The 18,478-nt window shown below is 52.0% G+C and overlaps 1 protein-coding gene across 3 annotated transcripts in view; it reads right to left on the bottom strand.

The window, feature by feature from the left end:
- Positions 1–18,478, bottom strand: part of ARMC9 (armadillo repeat containing 9) — a 183,235-nt gene that overhangs the window by 6,105 nt on the left and 158,652 nt on the right. For 2 of the 3 annotated variants that reach the window (XM_023193881.2, XM_023193880.2), the window contains exons 22-23: positions 11,151–11,311; positions 6,202–6,331 (exon numbers count right to left, since the gene is read on the bottom strand). In XM_023193881.2, the coding sequence (XP_023049649.2) occupies positions 6,202–6,331; positions 11,151–11,311 (291 nt within the window). Of the gene's footprint in view, positions 1–6,201; positions 6,332–11,150; positions 11,312–18,478 lie in introns of those variants that run through there. The other variant, XM_023193882.2, reaches the window with a different exon arrangement.

The following is an 18,478-nucleotide window of genomic DNA, read 5'->3' as shown; positions in this document are numbered from 1 at the left end:
GGCTTCCATATGGCGCCTTAAAGCCAATGGGCAGCAAGGTCAAGTTGCAGGGTCAGGGTCAGCTGAGGAGAGTCAACAAGAAGCCCAGGGAGAGAAAGCCTGGGCAGCAGGGCCCAGGACTACGTGACCTCCCACCCCAAGGATAACCGGAAGAGGACACTGTCTTTTTGGAGAGCAATTTGGCACTGGGTATCAAAGTCCTTATGTGATAGTCATTACAAATTAATTTTTTAAAATTTGTTTTGCTTTTTTGTTTTGAGATGTAGTCTCGCTCTGTCACCCAGGCTGGAGTGCAGTGGCGCAATCTTGGCTCACTGCAACCTCCACCTCCCTGGTTCAAGCGATTCTCCTGCCTCAGCCTCCCCAGTAGCTGGGACTACAGGCGCATGCCACCACACCCGGCTAATTTTTGTATTTTTAGTAGAGACGGGTTTTCACCACGCTGGCCAGGATGCTCTTGATCTCCTGACCTCGTGATCCACCCACCTCGGCCTCCCGAAAGTGCTGGGATTACAGGCATGAGCCACTGCGGCTGGCCCAATTTTTAAAATTGTATTATTTTTTTAGAGGTGGGGTTTCGCTAATGTTGCCCAGGTTGGCCTCACACTCCTGGCCTCAAGAGATCCTCCCACCTTGGCCTCCCACAGTGCCAGGATTACAGGCATGAGCCACCATGCCTGGCCCATAATGGTTATTTTTATGGGCCAGGCATGGTGGCCCAATTGGCTGGGCCACGGTGCCCAGATATTCGGTCAAATACTATTCTAGATGTTTGTGTGAAGTTCTGTTTTGGACAAGATGAACGTTTAAATCAGTGGGCTCTGGGTGAGGCAGATCACCCTCCATAACATGAGTGCCCCATCCAGTCAGCCGAAGGCCATAACAGAAAAAGACTGGCATTCCCTGAGCAAGAAGGGGTTCTGCCAGCTGATGGCCTTTGGACCTGAACTGCAACTCTCCCCTGACTCTCCCATCAGATTTTGCACTTGCCAAGCCTCTCCAATCACATGAGTCAATTCCCTAAAATCAGCCTCTCTGTTTCCCCGGAGAGTCCTAACTAATACACCATAAGCCTGCCCCCTCTCCCTAGGACATGACTGTGAGGGGTAGGAATGAGCCTCCTCAGACTGGGGCTCCCATTGGCTGGCCCCTCCCACTGGCACTGGAGAAAATAGCCCTCGTGGCCAGGTGTGGTGGCTCACGCCTGTAATCCCAGCACTTTGGGAAGCCGAGGCGGGTGGATCACCTGAGGTCAGGAGTTCGAGACCAGCTTGGCCAACATAGTGAAACCCCGTCTCTACTAAAAATACAAAAATTAGCTGGGGGTGGTGGCACATGCCTGTGATCCCAGCTACTCAGGAGGCTGAGGCAGGAGAATCATCTGAACCCAGGTGGTGGAGGTTGCAGTGAGCTGAGATCACACCATTGCACTCCAGCCTGGGCAACAGGGCGAGACTACGTTTCAAAAAAAAAAGAAAGACAGTGGGCCTCAGCAGAGCATCAGGGAGCTGCTCCTTCGCCTGGCAGAGCCCACCCCGTGAGGCAGTCTGACCACCTTGGGGGCTGCTGCAGGCGGTGCCTGTGTGGACCTAGGAGGCTAGGCCCCTGTCATTGGACGCTCCAGCCGCTCTGGGAAGGATGCAGCGGGAGGTGGGGTGTACGGCTGTTGGTAAGTGTCAGCTGAGCCCCCAGTGGCCTCAGGGCCCGCCATCCCCCCAGCATGGTGAGCTCAGCAGCCTGGAGGCAGCCAGGAGCCAGGGCCAGGAAATGGTGCTGGTCTGGCCCGAGATGAGGCCAGATTAGGGCAGAGCAGAGAAACCATGTGGAAAGGAAGTCCAGGACGGCAGTCACCTATGACATACGGGAAGTCATGTGCCGCAGAAACGCATGGGACTGGGTCCTGGCAAAAACGTAAAGGGTGATATACGGGAAAGTTGGGAGGCGCTCTGCAAGGTAGGTGATTGTTGATTAGAGCAGCCTGGCCCTGATAGGATCTCAGCTTATCAACAGGAACATTGTGTTGAGAGGGAAGAGCCATAACATGCCTCGGGAGAAGCTGAATCTTTCCCTGTGTTTGGAATGCTGCTGAGTCATAATCCGGCTGCTGAGCATCACCCAGCAGAGGATCCTGTGTCCCTTCTGTTTGCATTAAGGCCAAACAAAAGCATTCAGGGCCCCTAGGCGACTCTGCCCAGAGGGTTCATAACTGGCTTTCAGTAATTGCTGCGGACATTTCATCTGGGTGATGAGAAAACCCAGAGCGGGGCAGAGGTGGGGAAACGGGCCAGAACAGAATACACCAGATAAAGGCAGATAGGAACCAGCTGCACACGTAGCTCCCGTGCCGTGGGCACACATTGGGCTACACGTCTCAAGCTCCTCGGCCTCCTGAGGCTTCATGTGTCGATTTTTTTTTTTGAGACACAGTCTTGCTCTGTCACCCAGGCTGGAGTGCAGTGGCACGATCTTGGCTCACTGCAACCTCTGCCTCCTGGGTTCAAGCGATTCTCCTGCCTCAGCCTCCAAAGTAGCTGGGATTACAGGCATGCACCACCATGCCTGGCTAATTTTTGTATTTTTAGTAGAGACAGGGTTTCACCATGTTGGTCAGGCTAGTCTCAAACTCCTGGACCTCAGGGGATCCGCCCACCTCGGCCTCCCAAAGTGCTGGGATTACAGGCGTGAGCATGTGTTGTTTCTTTAGCTGGATGCATGAATGTGTCATTGGGAGCTGCTGTCCATCCTTAGGGACAAACGTGAGGGGAAAGGCATACATGTAGACATATGTACAATCTCTTCTCATTTTAAAAAAGTCATAGCACTTGCAAAATAATCACTTCTCATCTGTGGCAGGACAGGATCTTTGACATTTGCTTCTGATCATGTCCTGGGCCTGGGTGCGAGGAGCTCCTCAGACAGAGCCCCCCCTCACCTGTCCTCAGGCCACGTGGAGGTGAACTTCCAGGCACAAGCACCCGGCACCCGGCTGGCGCTGCTCTTCTGGAGTGGCAGGGCCATGCTGAGAAGGACCGACGGGTGACAGTCAAGGCAGCCCTGCCATCACCTTCCTGCACATTCCGGGGTGCAAGTCAGCCTCTGTGGACTGACATACTTCGTGGGGAGCACTTGGGCTCTTCGCAGGATAAATGCATTTCTTTCTTAATTTAAATACATCTTTAAAGCCTGATCAACATTAGTTTTCTCCTGCTACTTAATCTAAGGAGTCTAAGAAGCTGACCAAGGAAAAGGAAAATTTCACCACGGGGGTTGGGGGAAGGCAGTACGATTGTGGGGTCTGGGCTTTTTTTTTTTTTTTTTTGAGACGGAGTCTCACTGTGTCGTCCAGGCTGGAGTGCAGTGGCGCAATCTCGGCTCACTGCAACTTCGGCTTCCCAGTTCAAGCGATTCTCCTGCCTCAGCCTCCTGAGTAGCTGGGACTACAAGCATGTACCACCACGCCCAGCTAATTTTTGTATTTTTAGTAGAGACAGGGTTTCACCATGTTGGCCAGGATGATCTTTATCTCTTGACCTCATGGTCCACCCACCTCGGCCTCCCAAAGTGCTGGGATTACAGGTGTGAGTCACCACGCCTGGCAGGTCTGGACTTTTATTCCCCAGCCTCCAAGAAGGCAATTTTACAGCAAGACAGTTGCTGGAATTCACTGGAACAGAGCTTGAGTGGCCACTAGCCTTAAAACACCTGAAAGCTGAGCTAAGTAACCAGTGCCATCATTCAGTCTACCACTGACCCAGACCTCTGTCCCAGGGGCTTCCTGCCCATCTACCAATTCCTCTTCTGGGTGTGAGACCTCACCTGAAAGAGCAAGAGAGCAGAGCTCAGGGAAGTTGAGGGGACATACGTTCCCCACCAAAGCCACATAGAGAACCACTCTTTCTCCCTTTCTCCCACTTGTTCATCAACAGGTACTCTGACCACCTAGGCCAGGCGCAGGAGCACAGCGCAGACGCCCTGCACTCCTGGCACACTCCCTGCAGCCCTGCACTTCCTGCACTCCTGGCACACTGTGCACACTCCTGCATGCCCTACATTCCCCGTACACCCAGCAGGCCCTGCACACTGTCTGTACCCTGGACACTGTGCTTGTCTCTGAGGCTGTGAGGGGCAGCCACATGACAACACAGTGGGGTCTCCCCACAGTCTCATGGAGGGACTCTGGCTCCTGTGAGCCTGGCAGAAGGGCGTGACCTGCACTTTGGGGTCAGGCAGGAGGAAGGGATGCTTAGCTGAGACCTGAATTGGGGCTGAAGCCAGCCTGACAAGAGATGGCCTCTTGTCATTTAGAATATTATGGCATTCTAGATGAGGTATACCATGTACATATGAGGTATATCTCTCTCATCTAGAATGCCATAATATTCCAGATGATGTTGCCAGTGAGGGAGGAACGGGGAGATGGAACAACTTGTACTTCTCCCTCTTTCCATCCTATTCTTCCTCATACTGAACCCCTAGGCTTAAAATAAGAGCTGGCTGTAGTGACTGACACCAACAGGAGGGCACCTCTAGGCTGGACCCTGAGGGGTCTTTGTGCCCAACAGAATCTTGGGGGGCCAGTTAGGCAACCCTGCTTGATGTAATGAGGTCTCTCGGGGTCGGCTGCCTACCTACTGTGAAAACAGTTCTTTCTGGGGAGAGAGGGCTGTCCCGGTGGAGAGCCTCAGAAACGAACTCAGCATTTGCAGGAAGTAAAAAGAAGCGGCCTACACCGGAAGGGCACGTTGGGCCTGGCTGAACCGCAGGGGAGGATCCGGTTTGGACCGGCGGCATGAGAGAGCTTTGGCCCACCCCTCAGCGGTCTCTCATTTTGAGTCCCCATTTCAGGGGGATGCTGAGAGCCTGAGAACCCCTGGTCTGGCAGATGAGCTCCTCTTCAGCCACAGGGAGAGGGGAGGCCCAGGTAGGGGAGGTCAGTCCCTGGGTCCCCAGGCAGGTTGGCAGTGGGACTGGAGGAGTCCAGGGGCTCGGCCCCTCCCCAAGTAATGCGGCCACCTTTGACACCTCTGCTTCTTAGCCCGGACCGTCCCCACCCTTCCCTAGCCCAGGTCCTAAAGTCCTTCCCATCCTTCCCACAGTTCCAATTCGGCTTCTAGCCCATCCCCACCCAAGGAAGCTCAGCACGCTCGTCTGCACCCCCTTTCTCCTGCACCCCCTTTCTCCTGCACCCCCTCCTGTCCGCCACTCCCCATTGACTTCTCCTTCTGCCTCTTTCTCTCTCTCTGATTTTCTCCACCAGTGGGTGCAGGTTCTGCTGGGTCTTCCTGCCTGTCCTCTCCCGGGGCCCCCAGAACTAAGCTGAGCCTGCTCCAGCCCCGTATTTCACCGCAGGAGGTTGGCTTCCTTCACGGCCAGGAGGAAGTGGTGAGAGGCAGCTGGTGTGCCTGGGGTCAGGGACAGGCAGCGTCTGAGACCCAGGCCAGGCCCCTCTCCCTGAACAGGTTTCTCCAGATCCAAAAGAAAGAGCTGGTGAGATTGGAAAAGTCCTTTCTAGACCCTAAAGAAGCCCTAATAACCCACAGGGCCAGTCTGTGCTCACGTGGTACAGTGGAAGAGGACACTGTTTCGTTTTTCTTCTGCTTGGGGGTCCAGTTTCTTCTTCTTTTTTTTCATTTATTTATTTATTTGAGACAGGGTCTCACTATGTTGCCCAGGCTAGTTTCAAACTCCTGGGCTCAAGCAATCCTCCTGCTGCTTCGGCCTCCCAAAGTGCTGGGATTACAGGCGTGCGCCACCATACCCCGGCCTGGAGGCCCAGTTTCTGTTTCAGGAAGTGACCTCTGAGCCAACCCATTTACTCACCTCCTTCTCCATCTTTCTGCCCTCCAGCCCACCTCCTCCAAATGCAAAAAGCTAAGACAGGACACTGTCCTTAAGTCACCCCATCACACAGCCCCGGACATGTCCGCCTGGCAGTTCTGAAAACTAGTCCTGTGGGCATGCTTCTGAGTGCCATGTCCCTCCCGTCTGACTGACGGCTCTCAGGCAGCACAGCCCTCCGAGCGTGGCCAGGACTGGTAGCTGCACTTCGCCGGGAATCTTGACGCTGCTCCTTGGCTTCCCCTGTCAGATGGTGGGCCTCAGAGGAGCCTTCAGGTCTCCTGGGTGCTCTGCATCCGGCGTGGGGCACCCGCTCCCAGAGCACCGAGAGTAAGGTTCGAGGTCTGGTGACATCCCCCTTACCTGGTGGTCTCTCCACTGCCTGGGTCCTGGGGCGCCTCCCTTGGCTGGCGGGAGGTCCCTGTGGGGGCCGGGTGAGGCTCCTCCTGGCGTGCTCTTGGGAGCCACTCTCCTGGCTTGGCGTTGATGGCTGCTGGGGAGGAGGAGAGAAAGTTCAGTCCACATGTGCTGTGGAGCCCCTCTAAGGATGCCCTCTCCTGGGCTGGGCTGGAAAGCCAAGAAAAGCACACACCCCAGGCCCGGCCCTGCGGGCTCCCTGGCGCCTGTGGCTTGGGATACTTGTTTACTCGTGCAGCCGGGAACTTGCCAGGCAGCGGGGATGGAAGGCACACTGCTGGCGGCAACAGGCACAGCCCAGGGAGGTATAGATCACCCTGGCCGCTCAGCCTTCCTGGCACCCCTCAGCCTCTGGAAAGCCCTCAGAACAACAAATTGTCTCCCTGGGCCATGGCTAGGCACCTCCAGATGAAACGTGGAGGCACATTTGCTTATCTGAAACTCAAATGTAACTGGGTGGTGTGTAGTTTTATTTGCTAAAACTAAACCTGAGAGGTAGGGTGCTCCTCACTGAGCAGCCCAAGGCTCCTTAATGCTGAACCCCTAAGTACACCCGGGGTGGCCAGGAAGTGCCCTCACTCCCAGTGACTGGTGCCATAGCTAATGCCCACCCGGAACCAGGCCACCTGGGATACACAGGAGCCCTTCACGGGAAGCAGATGGAGAATCCTAGATAGCATCATAGCATATGGGGGGCTCCCCAATGGCCTGGGGACAGATGTTCCTGCATCTCAGATGCCACGCACCCCTTCTCACACCCCACCTCTCCTCTCCTCCTACAGCTGAGGGGGGCCATGTCACTGCTGCAGTGACTGTGACAGAGGCTGCATCTGCAACTCCCTTAGGCCAAGCTCCTCTCAGCTCTTTCATTTTAGAAGCACCTCTGCGGCTTTGCAATGTGATCTATTTAATCTTAAATATAAAGGGATCTTCCCTGCAGGTTTCCCTGTAGCAAGGGGCTTTGACTTCCAGATAATTCTCTTTTGACCCAAACGAGAATCTATTTCTGATAGCAGAACCCAGCGGGTGGCACTGGGCGGTCTCCACCTGTATCTGGGTCTAGAAATAGAGCTTCAGGACAGGTGGCACCTGCTCAATATGCTTAGAATAAGGCCAGGAGACAAAGCATAGGTGTACAAGAGAATACTTGAGTGAAGTCACACTGAATTGCTGGGCTACACGCAGGGGAACCCCATTACAACGTGTGGAGTCACAAAGCTGTGCCCACGTCAGGAAGTCCTCTAGGACCAGGATCAGGAGCTTCCCAGGGCGTGTGAGGCTAGGGGACGGGGTGGTCATAAAAAGGAGGAACTGAGCTGGAGTGTCCTGAGACCATGAGGTGGTCTTGGTTCAACTGTCCCATTCTCCTCTCCTACTTCCTCCAGCACAGGACACACTGCAGACTTTCAGAGGTCCCACCGAGACCAGCCGAGCACAGTGGCTCACGCCTGTAATCTCAGCACTTTGGGAGGCTGGGGCAGGCAGATCACTTGAGGTCAGGAGTTCGAGACCAGCCTGGCCAACATGGTGAAACCCTGTCTCTACTAAAAATACAAAAATTAGCCGGGTATGGTAACACATGCCTGTAATCCCAGCTATTCAGGAGGGTGAGGCAGAGGAATCACCTGAACCTGGGAGGCGGAGTTTGCAGTGAGCCAAGATCGCACCACTGCACTCCAGCCTGGGCGAGAGAGCGAGACTCCATCTCAAAAAAAAAAAAAAAAAAAAAAAAAAAGAACAAGAGACCCCCTAACTAAGAAAGCCAGGAGCCAGGAGATGGGGCAGCCATGGGTGTGCACCGGGGGCTTCCTGGGACAGTAGTATCTCTTGCCTGCTGGTCCATTTCAGACAGGGCTGGGCATTTTAACTCCCAGGGCTATGAAGTCCCAAGGCATGTGATTTTGATATTGAAGATAGTCCCGGTTGCTGGGGAAATGAGAATAGCTTTCCTCAGGCCAATGTTTTGCAAAGTGCTAAGCCATATTATTGGCCTTTTCCCTTGGGAACTATTTCCTCCTGGCATTTGGGGCTGAGTCTTTTGCCTAGAATGTTCTTTCTGGCCCTGCGTTCAACCGATCAAGCAGTCTGAGGGTCCAACAGGTTCCCCCTCATGAGTTTTCCCTGCGGTGCTGACTGAACGCAAAGCGCAAAGGCTCTTCCTCAAGAAACTCAACGTGAAGGTGGGGGTTTCCTCGGGGTCTCTGGGTGGGGCGTTAGTTCCCAGCACAGGCCAGACTCAGCAGCGAGCTGTGTGCAAGGAGACCTGTGGCGAGTACTGCCTGGGGCCAGGATGGGCCTAGGGCAAGGTGAGCGAGAGAAGGGAAGTGGAGGGGGCCCCATGCCTGTAATTCCAGCACTTCGGGAGGCTGAGGTGGGAGGATCACTTGAGCCCAGGGGTTCAAGACTAGCCTGGGCAGCACAGAGAGACACCTCTCTCTACAATCAATCAATCAATCTATCTATTAATCAACTGAAGTGGAGGGGAGGGATGGAGAAGCAGGACTGTCCGGAGGAAGTCACAGCAAGCTCCTGAGCAGGGAAGGAATGAAACAGAAGGCAGCGTGGCTCAGGGGTGCCCACGCCCAGCCCAGCACTGCCCGCTCTCTGCTCTCCCTGATGCTCATCCCCCTCCACATCACTCATCCCCTGGCTTAACGGGCTTAATCGCAGTCCCCTTATCTGCAGAGCCCAGACAGAGCACAGAAGCGGAGGCCTGTTTGCCATCTATCCCTTAGGCAGAGGCTGGTGACAGGACAGGGAGAAGGGCAGGGAGGCCAACTAGGGAGACGCAGCAGGCCGTGGGCAGGCCTGTCTGAAAGAAAGTAACTCAGAATGGGAATCTACTCCAGGCATGGCAAAGGCTTCCTCATGACCTAGAGGAAACTTCACATGGGGCTTGGTTTTTCCAAGGAAGAACTTTTTGTCAAGTAAAAGGATTTTAAAGGAGACTAAGAGGGCCAGGCATGATGCTCACGCCTGTCATCCCAGTGCTTTGGGAGGCTCAGGTGGGAGGATTACTTGAGACTAGGAGTTCAAGACTAGCCCAGGCAACAGAAAAACTCCGTCTTTACAAAAAATTAAAAAAAAAACACACACACTTTGCCTGGCATGGTGGTGCATCTGTAGTGCCAGCTACTCAGGAGGCTGAAGTGGGAGGATCGCTTAGGCACGGGAGTGTGAAGCTGCAATGAGCTATGTATGATTGGCCACTGCACTCCAGCCTGGGGGACAGAGTGAGACCTTGTCTCAAAATAAAATAAAATAAAGTAAAATAAAATAAAATAAAATAAAAGGAGGACTAGGGGTGTTGGCCTGAGGCTCAGAGCGGGCCTGGCAGGGCCAGGGAGGGTAGTGACTATTCCTGGTCTCTGGCAGGTGGAGAAGAGCAGGGCTGGGGGTCAGTGTCCTGGGTCCCAGCCAGGCTGAGCCAATAGGAGCAGGCCTGAAGAAGGGACACTCAGAACATAGTCTCAGCATTTGGGGCAGGTTAATGGTGGCATCGACAGCAGGATTTGGGAAGAGCACTGCTTTGGCTCCAGCTGGTCCATCTCGGGGGGTCTGGTGGGCAGCTGCTGCCTCCCTAGGAAGAAGCACTGGCAACCACCCATGACCACCAAGGCTGAGTCTCCTGGTGGGTGCCCACCCTGTTCATGCAAGCACCCGGAATGTGCCCGGGCCCAGACTTTGTCAGGGCTAAAGTAAACTGTTCTTGAAAAGAACAATAACATCAACACTGCAACAGCTGCTCCTTGGCCATTTCCATCCATGCCAACCTCAAGTGCCTCCGCCCTGCAGGTAACAGCAAGACAGCTTCCCAAAGGCACGTCCAACCAGTGCAAAAATAAAGGGCCTCTTAGTGGTCATTTTGGTAAAGCAAGGATGTTACCGCTACGTTACCCTGAATGTACTGTGGAGCCTTTTAGGAAGTCTAGGCCTAAGAATTTGAAATCAGTTTTAACTCAATGGCATTCAGTCAAATTGGCAAAACTTGTTAGACACCCCCTAAGACCTCCACCCTGACAGCAGAAATCTCTGGAGAAATTACTAAGCTGCTCATCTTTAGAGAGCACACGAATATTGACAGCTCTAGTAAAGCACGCGTAAAATAACTGATGATCAATGCTGGCAAAACCTCTGAAACTGCTCACCACCAAGAGACCCAGGGTCCCAAATAACCCAGCCACTACTGACTCGTCACTGGCTACTGCCCTGCACCTGGGTCTGGAAGCGTCTGAATCCAATTGTGAGCAGATGCAAGTTCTCAGATGTTTCTCAGACAGGAATCCAACCCGTTCCTCTGTTGTTTTTCCTACTCAAATGGAAATTAGAGTCTTATCTGAACTGCTCATAATCCTTTTAATTTCCTTTCAAAAATTAAAAAAAAATACTTTGTACATTTCTGATTCAAAGCATATATATTTTTTCTGGCATCTAAAAAATACTTTTATCTCCCATCAGCCTCTGGTTAACTCAGCCGGAAGTTTCAAACGCGTTTGGATCCCAGAGTTGTTTGTGCTTTTAGTTGCACATTTCTGCCTCGGTCCAGCCTTCCAGCAGGCGGCTGAGCTCCTCTGCACGAGAATCTGAGCTACCAGAACCAGGGTCACAGATCTACATCAGCCTGGGATTCCTCCTCTGAAGTTTCATATTAAAGCCGGCTTTCACCAGTCAGAAATCTTGCCCCAGGAGCTCCCAGACGGGACAGCAGGCAGTGCTCCGAGAAGGGGATGCAGAGGACCAGCCCAGCGTGGGTCTGGCTGTGGGCTGGGAATCCCGTGAGCCTCTGTGACACAGGGCTGTGGCTGAGACCAGAGGGCTTCCCAGGAGCAGGTGTGCGTCTGCCACTCCTGCTGCTGTTTCACCTGGGTTCTAGACATCACAGTCCCAGAACTGACCTGACGTGCTGCCCATGTTCTTACATGAAGAGGAGACGCGGGACCCTGGGGTGCTGGGCTTGCCCTCCCTGTAGACAGCCTCCTGAGGGTTTGGCAGGGCCTGCGGGTGGCCGTTTGTGGGGTGTTGGGCTGTCTGGGGAGGTGTGTGATGGTCTTCCAGCCTGGAGAAAAACATGAAAAACGGTAGTAAGTACAGCCAGCCAGGAGATTCGGACCGCCGAATGCTGTGCAGCATCACCAATACAGGAGGGGGCGGTGCCTCAAAGTCCTGTTAAACCATCATTAGCATATCAGACCTTTTAAAGGGTCTTGGCAGGAGCCAGGAGGCTGACCCTGTGAGGCAGTAGCCTCCCCTTGCTCCTGTGAGCCCCCTTCTGTATTCACAGTGATACATGCGTGGTGTATTCCTAACACACAATTATGTCTTACCACTCTGGGTGACATGGGACCATGACATTTCAAGCAAACAATGTAAGGCACCGATCTCCTGGTTTTCTCCAAGGATTAAGCACGTGAATGAAGGGATGAATCCAACCAGAGAAGACGTAACAAGTCATGTCAGCCGTGGCAAGTGTTGGCCAAGAACAAGACTGAAGAACTTTCTTCTTCTTTTTTTCTTAGAGACAGGGTCTCACTCTGTTGCCTAGGTTGGAGTGCCATGGTGCAACCACAGCTCACTGCACCCTTGACCTCCCAGGCTCAAGTGATCCTCCCATCTCAGCCTCTGGAGTAGCTGGGACTACAGATGGGCGCCTCCACACTCAACTGATGTTTTTATTTTTTGCAGAGACAAGGTCTCTATGTTGCCAGGACTGGTCTCGAACTCCTGGGCTCAAGCAATCCTCTCACCTTAGCCTCCCAAAGTGCTGGGATTGCAGGCATGAGCCATTGTGACTGGCCTAGAACTTACTTTCTTATAACACTACCTAAAGGATGTGTGTAGAACACCTCCTTTGCAGTGTCTAATGTTGGCACCTAAGCTGGGGGAGACACCCTCGCCCAGCAGGCAAGCGCTGAGAGCTTCATGCACCAGATCCAGCCAGATGCGAGGGCCAGCTGGCTGGGACAGCCTCATTGGGTCAGCCTTGACCACAGATCCCTGAGGAAGGCCCTCTAGTTATCTGTAAGGCAACGGAGCACTCGCTCCCCCTTCAACAAGGAGATATGGGCCACCTACTCCAACAAGGGCTCGGTGGGGGGCACAAACAAGCTCGTGCCTGCCTAGGGCTGGGCCCTGCAAATGGCTGTTCTTTGATGTCAATTTCATATGTCTGGCTGGGCGTGGTGGCTCACACCTGTAATCCCAGCACTTTGGGAGGCCAGGACGGGCAGACCTCACTTGAGGTCAGGAGTTCGAGACCAGCTTGGCCAACATGGTGAAACTCCATCTCTACTAAAAATACAACAAGCCGGGCGCGGTGGCTCAAGCCTGTAATCCCAGCACTTTGGGAGGCCGAGACGGGCGGATCACGAGGTCAGGAGATCGAGACCATCCTGGCTAACATAGCGAAACCCCGTCTCTACTAAAAATACAAAAAACTAGCCGGGTGACGTGGCGGGTGCCTGTAGTCCCAGCTACTCGGGAGGCTGAGGCAGGAGAATGGCGTGAACCCGGGAGTTGGAGCTTGCAGTGAGCTGAGATCCGGCCACTGCACTCCAGCCTGGGCGGCAGAGCGAGACTCCGGGTCAAAATGATGAAACTCCATCTCTACTAAAAATACAACAAATAGCCAGACGTGGTGGTGTATGCCTGTAGTCCCAGCTACTCAAGAGGCCGAAGCAGGAGAATCACTTGAGCCAGGAAGGCGGAGGTTGCTGTGGGCCAACATTGTGCCATTGTACTCCAGCCTGGGCAACAGAGTGAGACTCTGTCTCAAAAAAAAAAAAAAAAAAAAGAAAGAAAGAAAGAAAGAAAAAAAAATTCACGTGGCTCAACCCAACACCAAAGATAAGGAGACATGTAACCACCCTGAGGTGGGCAGGAAAGTCTTCCCACGGTGGGCGATCAGTCTTTTTTTTTTTTTTTTTTAATAGAGAAAAGGTCTCACTGTGTTGCCATGGCTGGTTTTGAACTGAGCTCAAGTAATCCTCCCACTTTGGCCTCCCAAAGTCCTAGGATTACAGGCGTGAGCCACCACACTCCTAGCCAACTCAGTTTTGAACTCTTGAGTTGGGGTTTGCCAGGTGCCAGAAGAGGGAAGGTTTTCCAGCAGAAGTAACACCATGAGCAAGGTGAAGAGGGGAAAAATATCTATACATCTATATATGGTGTGTGTATGTGTGTGTGTGTGTGTGTGTGTATTTGTACTGCATTGTTACAGAAAGATTTAAAAAATCACAAAATATGGACGCCCCCACCTCCCTTTCCTGAAAAGACCTGTGCGACAGTAGCGTGGAGGGGGCAGGGTGTCCTGGGGGGCTCTGATGCTTGTGGCAGGGGTGTCAATTGAGAAGCACCCTGTAAGGCCAGAATTTAAACTTGAACCCCAAGTAATGCAGAACCAAAGGAATGACGTTCCCTGCTAGAAAGATCATTCTGTCCACGGTTGTGGAAGGTGGACAGTGGCAGGGAGCACTGTTAGGAGGACCTCCCCGAGCCGTGAAGGTTGGTGGCGGGCAGGACGGGGTGGGAGGAGCGTGCAAACCTGCTGGACTCTGGCTTGGCTGTTTGCGGGCACTCATGCCATGCCCTGCAGCAGGGGACTCAGATGGCAGCTGTGTTGGTCTAGGAAATGCTGAATTGGGGGTGCTGTAGGGACATATGTGGGCTGAGTGTGGGTGTCATCAGTGAGTAGTGGAAACTAGGCAACAGGCAGGATGGAGTGAGGGTCTTCGATGGGGCCTCTGGAGAGGAAGGGGGTAAGAGGCTGAGGCCAGCACATGGGGACTGGGGTGGAATGACTCCCAGGAGGGGTCAGCAGCTGGCAACTGAAAGAGCGGGGACAATGTGCCCTGAGTGTCCTCGGGGGTTGGAAACTGGAAGGTCACCTGTGGTCTTGGCAGAAATACCCTCTGGAAGTCATCGCCTGGCCACAGAGGGCTGAATGCAGAGGAAGATGGGGCAGGGACACAGCCAGAGCGGGTCTGAGAGGAAGGGAGGCAGAGCCCCAGAGCCTGTCGAGAGGCCCGAGGAAGGCAGCAGGAGGGGAGGATGAAGACAGAGCAAAGGATGTGTTCAGGGATTGCACAGAGATCGGGGAGACAGAAGGATCTGGAACCCACGCAGGGGGCAGCGTTGGGTGGGAAGAAAATGGCCAGGGAGGTGCAGCTGATGCTAGGCTGAGGTGGGGTAGGAGGGTCCCCACTGCACGGCGCAATTATGTTTATCTGCAACCTTTTTTTTCCTTGATTATAAAGCCAGTAAGTGTTTATCATGAAAAATTAGGTAAATATATAGAATATATAAATGACCTGCCCTCCCAATATCTAAGCACAATCACTTAACATTTTTTAAAAAAATTTAAAAATATGCAAATACACACTTAAAAATACTAGCTTGGGTTCATTCTAAATGGCTAGCATGCTATATTCACACCATTCTATAATTTGCTTTTTCACTTAGCAATATATTGTGAGGCTCTTCCCATGTCATTCAATATTTTTCTAAAATATCATCTTCAGTACTTTTTTTTTTTTTTTTTTTTTTTTTGAGACGGAGTCTCGCTCTGTCGCCCAGGCTGGAGTGCAGTGGCCCGATCTCGGCTCACTGCAAGCTCCGCCTCCCGGGTTCACGCCATTCTCCTGCCTCAGCCTCCCGAGTAGCTGGGACTACAGGCGCCCGCCATCTCGCCCGGCTAGTTTTTTTTTTTTGTATTTTTAGTAGAGACGGGGTTTCACCGTGTAGACCAGGATGGTCTCGATCTCCTGACCTCGTGATCCACCCGTCTCGGCCTCCCAAAGTGCTGGGATTACAGGCTTGAGCCACCGCGCCCGGCCTTCAGTACTCTTTTGTGTGACTATATCATATTTTATATAACCAGCCTCCTATTTTGGGAATGTAATTTTTTTTTTTTTTTGAGATGGAGTCTCACTCTGTTGCCTAGGCTGGAGTGCAGTGGCGTGATCTCAGCTCACTGCAACCTCAGCCTCCCTGGTTCAAGCGATTCTCCTGCCTCAGCCTTCCAAGTAGCTGGGACTACAGGCACCTACCACCGCATCCGGCTAATTTTTGTATTTTATTTATTTATTTATTTTGGAGGCAGAGTCTCGCTCTGTCGCCCAGGCTGGAGTGCGGTGGCACGATCTCGGCTCACTGCAAGCTTCGCCTCCTGGGTTCACACCATTCTCTTGCTTCAGCCTCCCTAGTAGCTGGGACTAGGGGCGCCTGCCACCACGCCCAGCTAATTTTTTGTATTTTTAGTAGAGATAGGGTTTCACCGTGTTAGCCAGGATGGTCTCGTTCTCCTGACCTCGTGATCTGCCCGTCTCGGCCTCCCAAAGTGCTGGGATTACAGGCGTGAGCCATCGTGCCCAGCCAAATTTTTGTATTTGTAGTAGAGACGGGGATTCACCATCTTGGCCAGGCTGGTCTGGAACTCCTGACCTCGTGATCCACCGGCCTCGGCCTCCCAAATTGCTGGGATTACAGGTGTGAGCCATTGTGCCCAGCCTGGGAATGTAGTATTGAATTTTATGAATAATATTGCAACAAATAACCTTGTGTGTGTTTATATATAATCTATTTGTATCTATCTACCTACCTACCTATCATCTATCTATCTATCTATCCTGTGAACATCTGATTACTTCTCAGTATAAAATCCTAGCAGTGGGCACGGTGGCTCACACCTGTAATCCCAGCACTTTGGGAAGCCAAGGCAGGTGGATCACTTGAGGTCAGGAGTTCCAGATCAGCCTGGCCAACATGGTGAAACCCTGTCTCTACTAAAAAAAAAAAAAATTAGCTGGGCGTGGTGGCAGGTGCCTGTAATCCCAGCTACTTGGGAGGCTGAGACAAGAGAAAGGGGAATCGCTTGAACCCGGGAGACCAAGGTTGCAGTGAGCTGAGATCATGCCATTGCACTCCAGCCTGGGCGACAAGAGCAAGACTCTTGTCTCAACCAAACAACAAAAAAAAAAAAAAAGTCGTAGCAATGGAATCACTGATTCCAAAAGTACTAGTGGCTGGGCTGGGCGTAATGGCTCACATCTGTAATCCCAGCACTATGGAAGGCTGAGGTAGGAGGATTGCTTGAACTCAGGAGTTCAAGACTAGGCAACATAGTGAGACTCTGTCTCCACAAAAAATTAAAAATTCAGCCAGATGTGGTGGCGCATGCCTGTGGTCCCAGCTACCTGGGAGGCTGAGGTGGGAGGGTGGTTTGAGCCCAGGAAGTCAAGGCTGCAGTGAGCTGTGATTGTGCCGCTATACTCCAGCTGGGGTGATCGCCAGATGCGATCTCAAAACCAAACCAAACCAAACCAAAAAAGTCCTGGTATTCTGATTGTGTGCAATACATACTGTCATAGTCCTCAAGAGGACTAAGATTCTAGATTTATCCACACTCCTGGCAACAGGATACCAGAGGGTGCTGGTGGTGAAGGAAGGGTCATAATTTTTTTTCTTTGTTTTAGTTAGGAATATTTATGTACTTAGTGGTTCACCAAACATATAATAACTCCAAATCAGTAAAAACGAATGTCAGAAATGGCAGCATGGCTATATAAATTATGGTAGGTAAATATAATATAAATCATTAAATCATCTATTACAAGATGTTCAACAATGCAAAAGAAAACAAACAAAAATCAAACTGCAAACAAACCATATACACATGTAGACACATACACAAACACTGAAAGGTTTCTTGTTTGCTGAAAATATAGGTAGGAAAAAACTACACTAAACGTAACGCACTAAAATGATGATCACAATTCTCTCTGGCTGCTGGAATAAATATTTTTTCTTTTCTTTGTATTTACTTGTTCCATACATGTTTTTGACTACGAGTAACAAAAGTTCAACACCACTGGTTTAAACGGTAAGGGAAATGTAATATTCAACATAAACAGAATTCCAGAGGTAGCGAGTACAGGGTAGGGAATGCGAAGCTGAGTGACTTTGCTGCAGATCCAGGTTCTCTCTGCCGGGTTTCCCTGGCCTTCCTGGTGTGGTTTTGCTTTTTTTTTTTTTAGAATTGTCACTTTGTGGCCGGGTGTGGTGGCTCACACCTGTAATCCCAGCACTTTGGGAGGCCAAGATGGGCGGATCATGAGGTCAGGAGATGGGAGACCATCCTGGCTAACACAGTGAAACCCTGTCTCTACTAAAAATACAAAAAAAATAGCCGGGCGTGGTGGTGGGCGCCTGTAGTCCCAGCTACTCGGGAGGCTGAGGCAGGAGAATGGCAGGAACCCGGGAGACGGAGCTTGCGGTGAGCTGAGATTGCGCCACCGCACTCCAGCCTGGGTGACACAGCGATACTCCATCTCAAGAAAAAAACAAAAAAGAATTGTCACTTGGTACAAATAGGATGGCTGCAGGACCTCCAAGCATAGCATCTCAAGCAACAGTCAAAGACCAAAAGGGGAAAAGAAAGCACAGAATTTCTCAAGCCCTTCATAGAAATTGGAAAATCTCAGATCCCATGGCTGGAATGGATTGCATGCCCATTGAAATCATCATTGACAAGGGGAGTTAAATTTAAAACACTGGGCTAAATTAATCAAATCCAACCTCCAGGGCTGAGAAGGGGTCCTAACCTTCCCTGAAGAACATGCTCACCCATTGCCTTGAACATACGAAGTTTCTTTTTTTTTTGAGACGAGGGTCTCACTTTGTTGCCCAGTGGCACAATCACAGCTCACAGGAGCCACGACCTCTGGGACTGAAGCAATGCTCCTGCCTCAACCTCCCAAAGTGCTGGGACTGCAGGTGTGAACCACCATGCCTGGCCTCAGGTTTCTCCTAGCAAAGAAATATATCAAACAAGACCTAAAGAAATGGAGAGTCATCCTGTACTTGCACACAGGATGGCTGTATTCATTTTCTACTGCTGTTCTAACAAAGCACCATAATTTTTTTGTTTTAATTTTTAATTTTTTTTTTTTTTTTTTTCAGGAGGCGCATTCCCACTCGGTCGCCCGGACTGGAGTGCAGTGGCCGGATCTCAGCTCACTGCAAGCTCCGCCTCCCGGGTTTATGCCATTCTCCTGCCTCAGCCTCCGGAGTAGCTGGGACTACAGGCGCCCGCCACCTCGCCCGGCTAGTTTTTGTATTTTTAGTAGAGACGGGGTTTCACCGTGTTAGCCAGGATGGTCTCGATCTCCTGACCTCGTGATCCGCCCGTCTCGGCCTCCCAAAGTGCTGGGATTACAGGCTTGAGCCA

This window comes from Piliocolobus tephrosceles, chromosome 11 (assembly GCF_002776525.5).
Source record: "Piliocolobus tephrosceles isolate RC106 chromosome 11, ASM277652v3, whole genome shotgun sequence".
Lineage (NCBI taxonomy): Eukaryota > Metazoa > Chordata > Mammalia > Primates > Cercopithecidae > Piliocolobus > Piliocolobus tephrosceles.
This window is presented reverse-complemented; position numbering and strand designations above follow the sequence as displayed.